This window comes from Emys orbicularis, chromosome 1 (assembly GCF_028017835.1).
Source record: "Emys orbicularis isolate rEmyOrb1 chromosome 1, rEmyOrb1.hap1, whole genome shotgun sequence".
Lineage (NCBI taxonomy): Eukaryota > Metazoa > Chordata > Testudines > Emydidae > Emys > Emys orbicularis.
This window is the reverse complement of record NC_088683.1, coordinates 157093860-157113133: the sequence shown is the minus strand read 5'-3', so window position 1 is coordinate 157113133 and position 19274 is coordinate 157093860. Positions and strand designations below refer to the sequence as shown.

Sequence of the window (19274 nt, the reverse complement as noted above, 5' to 3'; positions counted from 1 at the left end):
TGTCTGATACCAGTCACAGATATGATAGCACCAATTTTCTTCCAAATGAGAATAAAGAAGGTTGATATATAACTGTCAGACAGTTTAGAAAGAGGTTTTATGCTTTGGCAGAAATTTGTGAGCATCCTGTCAGTGAGTAAATGGCACACAAAAAATAGGCTAAGATTGTGAGATGTAAATTAGACCTGTAGACCGTCAGAGCACATAAGTTATGTGCTGTAGGATCTTTTTTAATGACAGGAATTATGCCAGCAAAGGGCAATATTCTGACCTGAAAAGCTTCACTATAAATGTACATATTTGATGCTTTATTATTTTTGAAACATAGGCATGATTTATGTAAACAAGAAGAATTTAGTTAAAGGAAAAGAGGAGCTGAGTTGAAATGTCTGTGACAGGAATAGTGTTTTGTACAATTGCTCCCTTTATTTGTTCATTCTCCTAGGCACCAAAATCTTATTTTTCTCATGAAATGAAAATGATTTCCCAGTTTATAATTTTGATATCTTCTTCTTTGACTGTGGACTCTGTAGCATTATTTCTTTTTAAGTTGGACAACAGAGCTAAGCTGTAAATGTTAGTCAGAATATAATTATGAGTGGGCAGCAATAGAATCTTGCTGGATTAGTAGAATTTCAGTATCAAAGTTAACTCTCCCTTCTCCTATACCTTTTGTTGCAGCCTAATGAAAGCTCATCAGTGAGTGCTGTCAGAGGTCAGCGGTCAGATCCTTTCTTTTCTTCTCCCTCTTCCTCCTTGCCTTCCTCTTCAAAACATAAAAACACATTATAGCACCTTTCATTCCAGGATCTCAAAGCACTTCCCAACATTAACATTCTCGACAACTTTTTTAGTTAGACCCTAGTACACTTGAGACCACCCATTCTTGTCACTCTTGCAGTCACCAGGCTTTACTTTGTGCCCCACCATGGACTGCAGCAGGTGTTCCAGCTGCACTTCTTGGGAATAGGCCACCTCTTGTCTCATACCTCTGGCTGAATGCTAGAGGCCAGGTACCTTTTTACCCCGTTCCACCTCTTAGGATGAGTCTTCACTAGGAAAAAAGGTGTGTTTTTACCTTGTGTTAGTTAACATGTGGGACTTAACATGAGGTAAAATCCTAGGGAAGACAAAGCAGTTTGTAGTTTTCACACATGTTGGCAGTTAAAGTAAAGACTATGATGGAGCACAGAGTTTACCTTGACCTGCTAACTTGTTTTAAAACTACAATTGCCTTGTCTTCATGAGGGTAAAACACACTTTTTTTTACAGTGAAGAAAAGGCCTTAAAGTCCAGAAGATTTTCTTTATCTCCAGGAGCAGCCCACTGTGGTTAACCCAAACATTTCTTAAAGAAACTGGTATTTATTAGAAAATCATACTTTTATTCAGAATCGCATCAGAGCTAATCTAGGTTCTGGGAAACAGGCTTCCTAGATGGAGTATCATCTTGAAGTTTCTGTTAATTTAAACAAGGAATGTCTTACATTCATAGACAGTCTGATTTCTCTCTCTTTTCCTCTCTCAGCATCTATGATAGGGTATCCAAAGCCCACACTGGGCAGCATGGGGTTAATAAGCTAATGTGGGTTCAGGTGGCTCCACCCAGTCACACATGTGGTAGATGTCAGGATTGGAGGGAGGCACTTAAGAGGGAAACCCTGGCTTACTTGATGGTAGACCGGGGAGAAGAGCAGATCTTCAGCCCTCAGTCCCTAGAGAGAGGGCTGACTGAAGGCAGGAGCTCCCCAGATGACTGCTGCCTGAAGGAAGGGAGGGATAGATGTATTCCTTTCTATTATTTATTCATTCAGTTTAAGGCCACAGCCCAACAAGCGCCCTCTGAAGGAAGAGAGCCTCAACCCAGCTTTGAGATGATTCATTTGTGTAATTTCCCCATGTTTCTGTTAGTTGACTACCTCAGAAGGGGAAAGACTTTAAAGTGACTGGTTGGAGGGCCAAGTCCTAGGAAGAGGCAGACCACTGCAGTGCTGGAGCAACCGTTGGCAGAGGGTCCCAGGCAGGGCTACCCCACTCCTGACCCCTTCACAGCATCTCAAAGTCAATCTGACACTGTTCTCTGACAGAGAAGCTCTCCTTCCCTTTGTGTCTCTTTCTTGCCTCATCCTCCTGAGAGTCTTTGAATTAAAGCTCCATTCTTCTCATCACCATTCCAGACAAGAGGTCATTCTTTATGTTAGTACACAGAAATATTAGTTCTCCGTTTCCATACTTTCGAGTATGTTTAGTTAGCTTGGTTCCTGTCTGGCAGTATCCCATGAAAGCAAACATTTCTAGATGGACAGTCTCTTTTATTTCCAATTTATTCTCATGTAACCCATAGTACTTCAAAGGAAAATTTTGAATCTGGCTAAGTGTTAGGTGAAGAGAGACAACACTTGTACATATAATGTTTAGAGAAACTGGATTTACATGTTGCTATGTTTTCACCTCCAGGGCTGGCTTGACAAGTTAGATCAGAGGTCGGCAACCTCTGGCTCGCGGCTCGCCAGGGTTGGGCCGGGCCAGTTTGTTTACCTGCCGCGTCCGCAGTTTCGTCCGATCGTGGCTCCCACTGGCCGCGGTTCTCTGCTCCAGGCCAATGGGGGCGGCAGGAAGCTGCGGCCAGCACATCCCTCAGCCTGCGCCGCTTCCCGCAGCCCCCATTGGCCTGGAGCGGTGAACCGTGGCCAGTGGGAGCCGCAATCGGCCAAACCTGCGGGTAAACAAACTGGCCCGGCCTGCCAGGGTGCTTACCCTGGCGAGCCGCGTGCCAGAGGTTGCAGACCCCTGAGTTAGATACTTGACTCTTTTAGTCATAATTTTACAATTACAGTGTTATTTGAATAGCTCCAGTTACTTGTGGTTGGTACTCAATCCTCCATAGTAAATAAGTAGTAATATCTTCGCATTATCCTCATATTGCAGAAGGGGAAAATGAAACAGTAAGAGGTGAAGTGACTTACCCTAGGTCACATAGTTAAGTCACTAAGGGTACGTCTACACTGCAATTTAAGGCTGTGCTTGGCCCTGGGCTCAAGCCTAATCCCCCTTCCATCTACACTGCAAATGCGCTAACCCAGAGCTTGGACCCAGGGTCCCAGAACCCTGCAGGGCTGGAGGGTCTAAGCTCGAGGGACCCAGGATCCGAGCCCTATAGCTTTGCAGTATAGACTCAGCCTCGCTTGACTCAGGTCCTGGGAGTCAGCCAGAAGTATCCCACAATTCCATGGGACAACTTCCTTAGTCCTCTCTATCTCAACAACCTGCAATCGACTGTAATTAAAACGGAAGCCACCCCTCTTTGTGAATGGCAGCAGCACAGGTCAGCGTTAACCCATTCTCTTCTGGTTGCCGATCTACAAGTACACTGTCAGAGAGCCTCCTGGGTTTGCAATGGAGAGCGAACCAATCAAGACTTTTATAAAGCTACCTGTTTCCTGGTGACATGCAGGGCAGCCAGTAAAGTTTTCCCACAATGCACCACAGTACTAGGACTAGAGCGGCCACATTTCAGAGGGGGCGGGGCAGTAAGGACTCTGAGATAGGGTTACTTTGACTTGGGTCTGTGGATGCCAGAGCCCTAGGCTTGAGCATAAGAACATAAAAACATAAGAGCGGCCATACTGGGTCAGACCAAAGGTCCATCTAGCCCAGTATCCTGCCTGCCGACAGTGGCCAATGCAAGATGCCCCAGAGGGAATGAACAGAACAGGTAATCATCAAGTGATCCATCCTTGATCATCATCAGCATCGGGGCAGCAGGTCTGTATAATTTTTGGTGGTGCTCATAACAGGTCCAAGTCCCACGCCCCTCCCCCCCATGCCTAAGACTCTGGGAGGGGGTTTGGGTGCAGGAGGGGGTTTGGGGTGCAGGCTCTGGGAGGAAGTTTGGGTGCTGGGTGCAAATTCTGGCCTGGGGCAGGTGCTTGGGGTGCAGGCTCTGGGAGAGAGTTTGGGTGCAGGAGGGTGGTGTGGGGTGCGGGCTCTGGGAGGGAGTTTTGGTGCGGGCTCTCGGAGGGAGTTTGGATGCTGGGTGTGGGCTTTGGGCTGGGACAGAGGGTTGGGGTGCAGGAGTGGGTGCGGAAGGGGGTTTGGGGTGCTGGGTGCAGGCTCTGGGAGGGGGTTTGGGTGCTGGGTGTGGGCTTTGGGCTGGGACAGAGGGTTGGGGTGCAGGAGTGGGTGCGGAAGGGGGTTTGGGGTGCTGGGTGCAGGCTCTGGGAGGGGGTTTGGGTGCTGGGTGTGGGCTTTGGGCTGGGACAGAGGGTTGGGGTGTGGGAGGGGCTGGGCCAGGGATGAGGATTTTGCGGTGCAGCAGGCAGGCTGCCCTGGGGCTGAGGCAGGGTGCCAGAGAGGAGCACTCCTCCCAGCCCTCTGCCCGCCGGCAGCAGCAAGCTCCAGGGGAGGGGAGGGTGGCCCCCTCCTCAGCCCCTCTGGCATGACACTCACCCAAGCCCCCCCAGGCTGCTGCTCAGGAGGTCCAGCCAGGATAAGCCCCCCAGAGTCGACTCAGAGTCGCCTGCCAGGTGGGGGGAGGGGCTGCCATGCACCTCCTCCCTCCTCTGGCGCAGCTGCCACCTCAGCCTGCCCCTGGCGCTGCTCTCTTGTAGCCGTTTGCAGCGGTAGCCAGCGAGGGAGCACAGCGTGGAGCTGTAGGGGGTAGCCGCCTGCTGCCCAGAGCAGGCAGGGACGCTCGGGGGGAGGTGCGCGGGGGTGGCAGGCGGGACTGGGGAATGCTCTGGGGGAGGCACATGGGGGCGGCAGTGGGAGAGACCCGGCCCCGAACATTGGTGGAGCCAGGACCCCAGGGCCCGTAATTTGCTGGAGCCTGGGTACCATGGGCCCATACAACTCACTGCCCCTGTCAGCATGTGTGAGAAAAGTCTTAACATAAGGTTAAAATACAATGTAAGATGCTCAAGGCCAGGGTTCCCTAACATGGGTCAGCTGACTCGAGTCCCACTAATCCTGGGTTTACATTGCAATGTAGACATACCCCTAATAGAACCAGGGTAGCATTAGAACCAAACTTCAATCACTAGTCAACATTCCTCCACCCCACCCCCAAGCAAATGGCTTAACAAATGATCTCTGTGTACAGTGAGACAGCAGCCAACAATTATTAATTCTCCAGGCTTAGGCATTTTGGCAGCAAACAAACTGATGACAAAGGGTGGATAAACAAAGAACTGAAGATTAGCAGTTCCCCTGCATAAAATCTATTCCTGCTGCTGCATCCTAGTTATTCCCTTCTTGGTAATTAATTCTTTAATGCAATCACCTGGCAGAAATTAAATTCTGTATGGCATGTAGAGGATTAATGTTAGACAGTTTTATAAAAGAAGGGTGCTGTTAGAATTGGCCGACTACTGCAGAAACAGTGTTTGCAAACATATGTTCATATTTTGAATGGCTGTTTCATGTGACCACATTTATGCCCCTTTTTATTCACTATTTGCAAATGGGATCTTTGCCTGTGAGTATCTGTGGAATGGCTGTTCTTCATGCAAATAGCTATACTGACCTGCTAACCAGGGCATGTGTGCAAACAAGAATATTCACTATTTGTTATAAGTTATCCATGCACAGAACAGAAGCAATACCATGGAACTTAGATGACCAAATTGTTGCACCCAAACTCTTTGGCAAATAACTATGAACAATAAATACATAGCAACAGAGAGTCCTGTGGCACCTTTAAGACTAACAGATGTATTGGAGCATAAGCTTTCGTGGGTGAATACCCACTTCGTCAGACGCACATGCGTCACATGCGTCTGACGAAATGGGTATTCTCCCACGAAAGCTTATGCTCCAATACATCTGTTAGTCTTAAAGGTGCCACAGGACTCTCTGTTGCTTTTTACAGATCCAGACTATCACGGCTACCCCTCTGATAATAAATACATCATTTACCTGTAGTATTGTTAAATAATTCGCTAATAGCTTCAGTTCTTTTCCCAGAGAATGGTTCAGAAATAGCTTGTGTTTAGTTTAGGCAGAGATGGCAGCCTGAGAAGAGATCAATGAAAAATTCTGAAGATGAAAATTGTCCTATGGAGGACAGTATTTCCAGGACTTTCAGTATTTCAAGGATGAAATATGCCTACAAGTCTCCAGAGGTCTGTAAGGTATTCTCCTGTGGATGAGCAAGGCTACAATCTTCATTGTTCCATTGTTACATGTTTCAGTCACAATGTAGCCCAATGAATATATCAGGATAACAGCAAGAAGTGGCACTACAATCTACTATCACTGTGCCATATGTCACAGAAGAGGATCTGGAAGTGATCTGGGAAAAAATGAGTTTAACAAAGATATCTACCTATAACATATTTCAGATTTCACACAGTCTGTTCACAAAAGCAGGTAGGCAGTAATGAGTCCTTTTATTTCTTAACTTATTTTTTCATTTCTTAAAATTATTAATGATTTTTTAAATATGGACACATGTATAATAGAGCCGTTTTGGACCTGAAGTGCTGAAATTTAAATTCAATAAAAACTCTGCCCATTTTCTGCACTCCAAATACACCCCACCAAAATACATATGTTTTTGTAGGTCTTGCAGCGATTTGCCGGACTTCCATGGCAAAGTTGATGGTGAGAAGGCCAATGCTGAATGGAGGAACAGTCGTCATTCCATTGTGTCTGCCTGGCCTCTGTCTTGCATGGAGTGGGGATTCACTCGAGGGCAGGTGCTGTTTCATCACCGTCCTCCCTTGAGGGCTCTGTGATTACCGCAGTGGTACATTAAGTTAGTGCATTCCTCAACCATCCTGTCTTGGGCCTGTGCAGGTCACCTGTGAGCTCATTAGGCAGAAGGGAGGTGGTTAGCATTTTACACCTCTGTCGCCCTCAGTTGGTGAACTTGCTGCACTGGACCCTTTTATCTCAGCCAAGGTCTCCACAGGCAGAAACTGGTGCAGACCCTTGTATCTGGCCCAGTATGTTCATTGATTGTTCATAGCCTCAGGGCTGTTCTAGATACACTGGCTCACAATCACACCCAAGGAGCAAGTACACTGGTTGGAAATCACAAGAGTGCAGTGTCCTCCAACCATGCCCCTTTCTACTGCCAGAGGCCAGGGAGGTAGTGCTGTTCAGCCAGGCACACCAGTCCTATGCCAGCCCAGAGTTCCTCCATCCCAAGGGAATCCTCATCTGCCCATTTAGGGGAGCTTTACAGCTCCTTTGCACTCCCAGAACAAAACAGGCCATAGCATGAGCCAGAATCTGGCCTATGGCATAAAGGGTGTGCTCATGAGAACTTTTTTCAGAGTGGTAGCCGTGTTAGTCTGTATCAGCAAAAACGAGGAGTCCTTGTGGCATCTTAGACCTTGTTAGTCTCTAAGGTGCCACATGAGAACTGTTTATATAAAACTAAAAGCCTTCGTTGTATAAACTAACAAGGTTTGGTGCACTTTTTACTACCAGACCTGTAAGCTAGTCATTTTCCTCTCTGGATCCCCATGCTGGCAAGGCTTGGGATTCCTCTACAGGCAGCCCATTACATCCATCCAGGAAAATACTTTGTATTGCTCAACGGTATCCCCTCCAGCTGCACAACGGATGATGCTGAAGAGTTCTGAAGTGTCCTGTTCAATCACACAGGCCTGGTAAGGCAGTGGTTGTAGTGTAGGTCCTTACGTGTAGAGAGGTGTAAAGTGATGGGTAATAGGGGGGATTTTCTGTGCTCTATTAACAACACTGAGGATCATTTCCGATAAAAAGGAAAACTACCTTTGCTAGTTCAGAGAACGGCTTTTCAGTATTGCAGGTTTTTCCAATAAACCTTGCCTTCCACAAAGAAAATGTCCTACCTTGAGGTCTTGAATCCTGAGACCAGTGATGGAAGTCATGTTCCTGTGGTTTCTTCAGATGATCTCTACGGGTAGGTCTACATAAAAGTGACCAAATTCATCTCTGGTATAACTTCAGTGGAGTTACACCAGGGTTGAATTTGACTCTGTCTCAAATATTTGCTGATAAAAATAGACAAAGTTCATGTGACCATTACAGGACATTACTTGTATTCCATACTCAAAGCTACCTAAATGGGTAGATGAAACTGAGCGACAAAGATCTTACCTGTAGCACAAACCTGAGCTGGTTTGGAAAATAAACGCTGGCTTTGTATTCTTTGTTTCTTTTCTTGAGGCACATGCTTCTTCTTAGTCACTTAAGTATCTAAATCTATCAAGTTCTTTGTGACTCCTTAAGCACCTCACAGATTCGAAGCTTTGAGATGCCTGACATTTCATCTGATGCTCCTATCCTCCCGTCCAGTGAAACTCTCCTTTTTGCAGATCAAGGGCCAAATCCTATTCTTAGGCACCTCTCTCTCCCCATTCATTGTATCGGAACCGTGGGTGCCTAACTCCGGCTTTCTGGATCCCATTGTTGTTCCCGTGATTTTTGACATGCCTAAAAGTTAGGCATTGCAAAGTTCAGCATCAAAATGCCTAAGTCTTTTTATGGTTCTGGGCCCAACTGCCAACAAAAATTAAACTGTGGGAAAACAAGCAGTTTTTATCTGGGACATACTATATTGTACTGTGATGCCACATCATATAGCACCTATACTGTAGGACAGCTACCTGAAGGACATAGTGAAATTGTACTTTATGACAGTTTTTTGAACCCACAGAGGAGAAATTAGTGACATCCAATTTGTTTCCTTCTTCACAGGCAATCCCTTTTGAGATGATTCTGTGGCACATTAATTCCTACCATTAACATTTTATTTCCAATAGACCTCATGTACTTCTAGATCATTCGTTACTGAAATCAGGGCAGTTAAATCTGCATAAAACTAGAGGAACAGTGTTGAATCTGGCCACCTATCTGCATTACTCTTTGAGATCATATTATATCAAGTTAATTTTCAAACTGTACTATAGAAGGTTTCAGAGTAGCAGCCGTGTTAGTCTGTATCCGCAAAAAGAACAGGAGTACTTGTGGCACTTTAGAGACTAACAAATTTATTAGAGCATAAGCTTTTGTGGGCTACAGCCCACTTCTTCGGATGCATATAGAGTGGAACATATATTGAGGAGATATATATACACACATACAGAGAGCATGAACAGGTGGGAGTTGTCTTACCAACTCTGAGAGGCCAATTAAGTAAGAGAAAAAAACTTTTGAAGTGATAATCAAGATAGCCCAGTACAGACAGTTTGATAAGAAGTGTGAGAATACTTACAAGGGGAGATAGATTCAATGTTTGTTAGTCTCACAACTTCCATGGATTTTTAGTGGAATGTGGGCACTTAACTCCTTTAGGCCCCGAATACAAATTGAGACTAAGAAGCATATTATGAGAGAGGGGAAAGTCTATTAAAGTTTGACATATTAAGTAAAATCACAAGCATAGAGAAATGTTATCCATTCTATAGAAAACACAGGAAAAGGGTCTTTGAAATACTATTGACGCTTCTGTAGAATTTGACTCATTTTACTCTGATACATTCCTCACCCTTTCCTAAGATCCCCTTGGAGATAATGAGCTATCATGCCAAAACTCCTTTACGCAAACTAAAGTTTGAAGACAGAAAGCTGTGCGTTATGGTGCAGCTGTGTTAGGAGCTCAGGACATAGTGCAACCTTCTAAGATCTGTGGATTCTGGGGGCTGAATGCTCTGTTTTTTTGTGGCAGAGAACTTTATATCCCCTTTTTTCCCCACCGCCAACTTCAGCAGAATCATTTGAAGAAAACTTGGGGCTTACCACATTTTAGTCAACTTTCAGCTAAGCAGGTCAAATTATATTCCATACTGTAGAACATCTTATTAACTAATTAGATAATTATAGGTGGAGCTGGTAGCACTGCCAGCTATAAAGGTTGTCCAACACTTCCCATTATAAGACGCAAATTTCAATTGCTTTTAACTTTGCTAAACTTTAACTGTTTGGGCTGAAATTTTCCATTCTGGATGTGTGCCTCAGTCCAGCTGTTTCCAAGAATGAAGCTAGAGAAAAATATATTGTCTTGCCCATGTTCAAAAATTCTTGAGACCTTTTCTTTGGGAAACTCTAGAGCCCCCATGCTTTGGAGTAGAAATTTGGCAGAGATGTGGCCTTTGTGTCAGGAATGTGCCTTTTGCCAGCCCTGTGAAAATCTGCCCAAATTTGGCCAAGTTATAATTTTTTGAAAAATTGCAGTTTGCACATACTCAGACTTGCAAGAGCTTAACAGCTAAATTCATAAAAGATTCTTTCCTCACTGAGCGTGCTCCATCCTGTCACAGCTCCTGTGTGTGACTGGACTGCTCATGCACCATCCTCACAAAACAACAGGGCTGCAGGGTTGAGGCTGGACTTTCCTTGTAATGGCTGCTCTGGGATGGGATGGGGATGGGCACTGGAACTGAGAGAAAGGAAACTGTCTCTCCTGTGTTATCAGTGACCCTCTGGCTGACTCCCAGACAGTGAGAAGGAGGAGGAAGCCGTCTGATTTGAATGCAAGACCGAGGGGAAGGAAAGGAATAGATTGGGATAAGGACCCTGATAAGACTTGGACTGGAAGTTGGGGGAGAGTAATTGTGACTGGGAGTTGGAGGGAGGAAACTGAGCTTGGCTGGGCAAGGAGACTGGGATAGAGAACCGGCTGGGATTAATTGGACCAGAAGGCTGAGACTGGGAGCTGTAGAGAGGGCAAGACTGGAAGTAGGAGCCAGTGAGGAAATGGGGGCACAACTGGGAGCTAGTTTGCTGGGGGGACACTGAGATTGGCCAACGAGTTAGGGGAGAGCCTGGGACTGGCTGAACAAGGAAACTGGGACTAGGAAGCAGTGCAGGGTGGAGTACAGGGACAAATGGGAGGAGAGACAAATCTGACAAGTGGTGTGCGGGGGCAGAACTAGGACTGACTGGGCCAAGATACTGAGACGAGGAGTCCAGGGGTGGAGGTGGGCGACTGAGGTTGGATGAGGAGCACTAGGAGGGAGATTGGGACTGGGAACTAGTGCCTGGGAAGAGGGGAGATACAGAGTGGGCCAGCAGTTGGGAGCAGGGTACTGAGCCTGGCTGAGCAAGGAGACTGGGACTGGGATGAGAAGCCTCAGGAGTGGAGAGTGGGACTGGGATAAGGAGCCAGATGTGGGGAAGAGACAGGACTCAGACAGGGACAGGCTGGAGGGGACAGGGTAGAAGTGGTCAAGTTTGGGGAAAATGGACGGAAGAGAAAATGCTTTTTTGGTGAATTTACTATTTGCTGACAAAATTTTGCCCAGCTCCACTCACTTCTGCAGCTGAAGTCAGGGGGAGCCATGCTTGAATATATAAAGTTCTATATAATTCTACTCTGAAAAACCAAGTACACACAAAATTATTGAATACTTTTGACCTTAATCTCTCTCTGCCTCACCATCTGTAAAATGGGGATAGTACTACCTCCTTGTCTCACATGGATATTGTGACAATAAATGAATTAATATTTGTGATGCACACAGATTCTATAATGTTGAGCATACAGAAAAGCCTATGAGGATATTAATAATTCTGTCTTCAGATGAGGGTTTGAATAGTATGCCGTAAATAAGACCTGGGGCCACACACTGAACAATGAGGAGAAAACAAAATATTGAATAGCTTGCTTACTAAGTGAACATGGTACATTCTGTGCACTGAGTGAGGCAGGAGTCCTTTGGGGAAAATTGTTTGTGACAATTAATATATGTTAATTAAAGGCTGTATGTTAGGGGGCTGAATTGAGGTGGCACAGACAATCTTAATTCTGGCATTTCCTAACTTTTGAGTGCTTGACTCTGCAACCTTTTTAGTGTTCTTTTAAATTAGTATGTTTGTGTAATATTGAAATAATCTTATCTTGGTATTTTAAAATTTATCATTTTCTTAGATATTGTGAAACTTTGGTACTGAGAGAAGTAATGGAATGTGAGGTTTTTATACAAAATTTAGAGATAAGAACAGCCATTCTGGGTCAGATCAAGGGTCCATCTAGCCCAGTATCCTTTCTTCTGACAGTGGCCAATGCCAGGTGCTTCAGAGGGAATGAACAGAACAGGTAATCATCAACTGATCCATCCCCTGCAGCTGTCAGGTTTCCCTTCCCACTCTGAACTCTGGGGTACAGATGTGGGGACCCACATGAAAGACCCCCTAAGCTTATTTCTACCAGCTTAGGTTAGAAACTTCCCCAAGGCATAAATCCTTTCTTTGTCCTTGGATGGTATTGCTGCCACCGCCAAGTGATTTAGACAAAAATTCAGGAAAGGGGTCACTTGGAGTCCCTAGTTCCCCAAAATATTCCCCCAAGCCCCTTAACCCCCTTTCCTGGGGAGGCTTGAGAATAATGTGAGTACCGACCAGACTCTTTGTCTCTAGGACACTGAAAATCAATCAGGTTCTTAAAGAAAGAACTTTATTTAAAGAAAAAGTAAAAGAATCACACCTGCAAAAATCAGGATGGAAGGTAACTTTACAGAGTAATAAAAAGATTTAAAACACAGAGGATTCCCCCCTAGGCTCAGCTTCAAAGTTACAAAAAACAGGAATAAAACTCCCTCTTAGCATAGGGAAAATTCACAAGCTAAAACAAAAGATAATCTAACGCATTTCCTTGCCCTCACTTACAATTTTTGTAATCTTAGATGGTTCATTTCAGGTATGTTTTCAGGAGATGTTTTTTCCTGCCTGGTCTCTCTCTCTCCGTCCAGAGACGGAACAACAAAGAGAGCACCAACAATTCCCTCCCCCTCCAGATTTGAAAGTATCTTCTTTCCTTATTGGTCCTTTTCGTCAGGTGCCAACCAGGTTATTTGAGCTTCTTAACCCCTTACAGGTAAAGATTCAGTACAGCTGCTCAGGAGGGATTTTATGTTCCCCTTAGCTGTATGTTTATGACAACGGCCCATTCCTAGCATCTGGCAAATACAGGCTAGGAATACTTCAGAGCATGGTTTTGCATGATCTGATTGTAAAGATATAAATAATCTAAGATCTAAATAAAGGCAGATGGTCCAGTTCTGTTACATATATGGGAGGCAAGGTGGGTGAGGTATTATCTTTTATTGAACCAATTTCTGTTGGTGAAAGAAACAAGCTTCCCAGTTTATACAGAGCTCTTCTTCAGGTCTGGGAAAGCTACTTATATGGGCATGATACTTATTGGTATTGTTGTGAATGACAAATATCATGCATATTTGCATAGTTCTACATTTTTGTTGTGTTTATTGTTTACATAAGTTACAGAGCAAATTGCAGACAATATATCTGATAGTAAATCTGAATGATCTGCAGACCAAGAATCATTCACCACCAAAAAAAATAAAAATCAAGACTGGTTTTAAATAACATGTCAATTTAAAAATGTTGTGATTTGCTTATTCACAAATAGGGAACAAAGGTGGGATTTCACAAATCAGTTATTCGTTGTGAATTATTCATTCAGCTCTTGTGCTCCATTGTAAGATTCAGCTACAGGAATTGCCAGTTCTATTTTTATTTTAAAATGGTCAGCATTCTTTTGCACTTAAGTACCTCCATCACAATACTTTCAAGATTGTGTATTTGAATTCAGATCCTTACATTGCAGGAGAAAAATTGCATTCAGCAATTGATCTCCTATTCTTATTAGATAGACTGTCATGTGTAAGTTAGGGAAAGAGTATGTTACCTTAAGATGATATATGCTGTAGTCCACCAGTAAAATAAATACATGTAATATAAATAGAATGGAGTATAAAGAGAATGTAATACAACACTCAGAGATACTATGGCCTGTTTTTTAATGTCCCCAAAGAATGACAGTTAGGCATATGCTACACTGCATCTGCATATCTGGCAGTTAGATGTCTATCTGCAATAATTTGCTCTTACAGTAAACTCCACCCATAATTAGTTACACTTACATTTTTATGGGAGGAAAAAAGGAAGGATGGTTTTCAAAATCATGCTGTATATGCTTATAAGATGCAATACAAAAGCTGACCTTAAGCATTACTGCCCATAACTTAAGTGTCTATATATGTAGGTCAAGAGAAGACCTAGGGACCCAGGGTCTCCAATATGTATAACTAGCATGTACAGTAACATCCCATCTAGAAACAGTGGGTCAGATTTTCCTCTTGCCTATCAGTGAAGTCAGTGGAGTTACACCATTGTGAACGTGATGTGAGGGAAGACTCAGCCCAGAAGGCTTCAGTTGTACACACCTCTTTATATTTATAAAATATTTACACTGCTAAGGAAATGGTAAGTCGTTCCTACAAATCTATACTGTACTTACAGAACAAATATACAGTTCTGTGGGAAGTTTCATCTTAAATTATTCTCAAGTATCACCATTTACCTCCCTTGCATTCTGAATATTGGAAGCTGCCTCTTTACCTTGGACCTTGTCGTTCTTTTTGCAGATCATTTAAACGGGCACTGTACAAGCCCAACCTCCCAGACTTGCAGCTCTGGAAAACGGCTCTCTAGCGCAGATGTTACAAAATCAAATCGCCGAGGGCCTGGGAGGCCCCCATTTAGAAAAGCACAGTCTGCGGCTTGCATGGAGATATCCCTTCCAGTCACAACAGAAGGTGAGTGCCAATGAGCGTTTTCATTAGGTATGTGTTAGTTTCACTTTTCCACAAGATGTGAAAGCAAACTGGTTACACGCTATTTAGCATGATCCCTGTCCTAGTCACTTCTCTAAACTGCTGTCTTCATTTAATTGTTTAGAATTAGAATGATCCCTATGTTTTAGTGTTGTTACTAACCAGCCAGCCTGCTGCTGACTTTTGTGCTACCTAGAGATGTGGTATACCAAACTTCCTGAAACTCTCACAGTCCTCCCACCTTCTTTTTGAGCCTGGAAGCTTTGCTCCAGAAAAATGATTGTTCATCAGAATTTATGTACAATAATTCTGACAGCCAGTGACCTCAAAAGCTTAAAATACACCTCTACCCCGATATAACGCTGTCCTCGGGAGCCCAAAAATCTTACCGTGTTATAGGTGAAACTGCGTTATATCGAACTTGCTTTGATCTGCCGGAGTGCGCAGTCCCGCCCCCGGAGCACTGCTTTACCGCGTTATATCCGAATTCATGTTATATCGGGTCGTGTTATTTCGGGGTAGAGGTGTATTCTGATCCCTGTTTATTCACGAGTAATAGTCTGAAAAATGAGAACTATATTTATAAGACTGAGAGTTTAACCTTTGCTCACACATTGTATTATTCTTTGGTATTAAATATAATTAAGGGCTGTAAATTCTGCAATTCCCTGGCCATGGGATTTACCCCTTGCTGGAGAATTGTGGTTCAGAATCAAAACTTCCTTTAAAATAATTTGTTTTGAGCACTTATGTTTGTGAATACAGCCTCCAAATTTTGAACTAAGTATAAGCCATGCAATGTTGTCTACCTGAGTGTGCAGACACATTCAAACCACAGTTCTGAGGAGTGTAAACTGTCCCATTCATGTCAGTGGGTTAAGTGCGAAACTTCAAATATGCCCATTTAAATGTCAGCATTGCTAACTATTTCGGTGCCCATCATTTTAACAGAAGCATCCAGCTAATGTGCTTTTCCCATAACCTCAAAACACCTCCTGTGCCTTGTGAGATGCTGTCACTCCCAATTATCCCTCACCCACCAAGCCTGCAACTTCCCCCACACCCTCCACAGCTTGTACAATGCAACAATGTGTTGTCCGTACAAAATGCTTTGGCAGTCAGCAACTGAAAAAAATGTAATAGCAAAATAAACAGTACAGGGGCTCTTCTACTTTAGTCTTATTCATTTTAATATTTCACTTATTACAAATTCAATTTTTAACTTAAGTGAGGCTGCCACACAATTTCCAATCTGCTTAAGTAACGACACTTCCCAGGGCTACCCTCTGGGCCATAGCACTCCCTGGTCTCTGCAGTGCTGCAGTCCCACCAGCGACATGCCCCTTCTGTCCCCAGCATCACCTCCAGTATGCCCGCCACACCATGGCTTGCAAGGAGATCATTGGAAGATGGCCTTTTGCCTGTGTTCAGCAATGCCTGCACCAGGGTAATTCTCCCAGAGTCAGAAGGAGAGCTCTTAGAGCCCCTTTATCGAGCCTCAGTCCTTTCACCCGTTGTAAGGGGGACAGTGTGAGAGTGATGATCTCACCCATAGAGCCTGTTGATGCACCTTTTAAATACAAACTGTAGAAAATACCTTTGCTCCCAGATGTAAAAAGATCCCTCTACATACAGGAAATGGATAGAACATCAGAGCCCCCTTCATTAGTATTTCTGATAGCTAGATCTTCAGAGTTTATTAATTAGGATGTGATCAAATAGAGGAATCACTGCTGATCCTTTTCTCCATGACTGTTTGAGATCACACCACAGCAAGACAGAAGAGATCACTGTAGGATCTACTGAAGCTGACAGTATGGAAATGAACTCATGAATCATGTCATTATCCCATTAAATTATCCCATGAACCATTATCCCAAGATGGTGACCTGCTAGGGATTAGAGTGCAAGTCCCAAACTCATGGGCTGGCGGGAGACAGGTTGGTGGACGCAGCACACTGTGCAGAGAAAGCACACTGCATTCTTCTCGAGGAACTCCATCCAGCTGATTTAAGGGGCAACACTGATCACTTCCAAAGGAACTACATTTAGAGAAAAATTTAATGTGATGTAGAGTCACTGAAGGGGGAACCCAGAAATCCTGATCTCTAAAAAACCCCATGAAATCACACTACAGTCTCTCCACAGCACATAGAAAAAGTGTGATCTTCCAGTTCCCTGTCAAAGGAAATAACTCGTTCAAAGAATATGCCCTTTATAAGCTCAAATGTAAATACAGACTAATAGATAGTTCAGGAGTGAGTACAGTACCAAGATAGACTTAGAGAGCTCTAATGAAGTCATTGTAAATGGCTTATGAATAACAGCAGACTTCACTCATGAATTAACCTGGGTTCTCTTCAGGTTAGTTATGGCTAATAATAATTAATATTATAATAATATAATATATATTATAATAATTAATTAATATGGAGCTCGTAGGTAGCACTTTTTATCTGTAGATCTCAAAGCACTTTGCAGAGATGGTAAAAGTTTTAAAACTTTCCACAGGTAATGATTTAGCTTTCTCTTGTCACTGAAAGGGTAGTCTAGCTTTCCTGAATGTCAGCAAAAGAATACTTAAAGGTATCAGTGATGTCAGTGAAATGGTACTTCACCTCTCACTAATGTCACTGAATTGACTTTAACAGCCTATTTTCTGTCACAGTTAACAGCAGAATAGTTGGTCAGGGTATAGTCTATTAATATGTAATATGATGTGTGTTTATATATATATATATATATATATACACACACACACACACACATGCGTACAAGCTAGAGTATATATACACTAAAAAAGAACAGCCTTCTTGTACTTTACATTCTCATATTAATAATGCGATGGAATTTTTTTAATAATCCTTATTTTGAAATAAACCTAGGATGTTATTTCCATTTAACTAGGTTAAACATTTAACAGATTGCTACTGTGTTAGCTCTTTTGAGTTTCAGTTTAGTAACTGATCTGCATCAAATGACTGGTATGTAAGAATTCTTCCACAGACATTGTTTTGGCATATTTTTATTCATCTCAGTAGTGTTTTGTATTAAATACTACTGCCAAAAGTGATGTGAGCCCTGTGAGGGTCATAGCTTAAAAAAAAAAAAAAAAGACTTTGCAAAGAAAATGCTGAGAATACATTTTCTGTCCAGATGAGCTCATTACATTTCAGACATTGATCAAAATAGAGGCTCGGATTTGGCCAAGCCATTAAAAAGCTTTGCTAAGCTTTTCACAACTGGATGTCAATCTTTCATCCACTATTTAGGAATTTATGCCACAATAAACAGCACACGTAATTTGGAGGAATTGACTGCCTGTGCTCTGAAGAGGTGAGCACACACGAATAAAATATAGATTTTGTTCACTTGATACTTCACAAAAAGAGAAATGGGCTAGATTCACAAAGGAACCTAGGCGCTGCGACACTGAGCATTATCATGCCAAACTTTTAGGTGCCTAGAAAATCACTGAGATTTACAAAGCCTGGGTTAGGCACTCAGGCTCCCCATACAATGAGTAGGGAGAGATGGGCACATTAGAATGGGATTCACAAAAGCCAGTATGATAGGCAACTTCCTCCCTAAGATAACCCGTAGGATGTGCTAAGCTGAGGGATGTGTGCTAAGCCCTGCCCCTCTTGGAGAACTAACACCAGGCTGCTGCCTGTAGGGACCCTATCCACTAGGTAAAGTCTGAGCGTACCTACCAGATCAGGCCCTGTAGATGAGTTATCCTGAGGAGCGCCTATCTTCACCCAGCGTGTGAATCACACTGGAGCTTAGGCAGCCAACCTCCAAGTATGAGGGCTACAGTCCACATGCTCAGAGGCAGAAACTTAGGGAACTTCTACTTCAAAAATGTAGGCACCAAGCGAGTTTAGGTACCAGGGTTCGGCGGTAGCTGAATGGGGATTTTGTGAATCCCACCGCGACCTGGTTCTGGGATTTAGATGCCTAAAGTGGCATTTAGGCACCTACATCCTTTTGTGAATCTAGCTGTGGTATTTCCAAATCAGAATGGAGACATTTGGTAGTATTTTATTTATTCCAGTATCATTAGCTTTAGTAGAACATCAGTGGGTCCTTACAGATGACTATCTAAATAACTTAAGCAATTTTCAGAAGTAATAAATATACTACCATGGTAAAGTTGGGTGATTCTTTCTTATATGTAATTTGGTGTCTTTAAGGAAACCCCTACTGCACTAATAGTATCTGTTGTTTTAATTTCTCCTTCCAGTTCCTGCTGTTTCTCCCATATGATCATTGATTTGATGAAAAAGATAATCAAGTTCTGTGACTAACCACACGAAATATGTTAAAACAATAAATCAACCAGTTCTTCCCACACTACATTACAATAATAACCATGATCTGACCTTTTAACACAATGAAAAAACAGTCTGTATATTTCCAGCAGTTTCTTTGATGTTTTTCATGTGAACGTATGTAGTAGTGTATTTTTTCCCCCAGCTATCACCTTGAAAATATCTTGCTAACACTTGCCTCTTTATTTAAGAAGAACTGGCATGGGGTAAGGGATTCCTTATCTAGAAAAACATTTTTCATGAACCTCCCTGTTAAGTAGACTGGCATGTGAGAGAGGGAAGAAAATTGTTCTTTCTTATTCCTCTTTAGCTGTTTCAAACTCTTCAGCTTCATAAAGAATTGTAGGCTTTTACAGATTCTTTAAAAAAAC

At 43.2% G+C, this 19274-nt stretch overlaps 1 protein-coding gene across 3 annotated transcripts in view; it reads left to right on the top strand.

Moving 5' to 3' along the window:
- STXBP5L (syntaxin binding protein 5L) overlaps positions 1-19274 on the top strand; it is a 392773-nt gene that overhangs the window by 348983 nt on the left and 24516 nt on the right. For 2 of the 3 annotated variants that reach the window (XM_065413813.1, XM_065413804.1), the window contains one exon: positions 14381-14551. The exons of the other annotated variant lie outside the window; for it this stretch is intronic. In XM_065413813.1, the coding sequence (XP_065269885.1) occupies positions 14381-14551 (171 nt within the window). The remainder of the gene's footprint in view (positions 1-14380; positions 14552-19274) is intronic. 3 annotated transcript variants of the gene reach the window in all.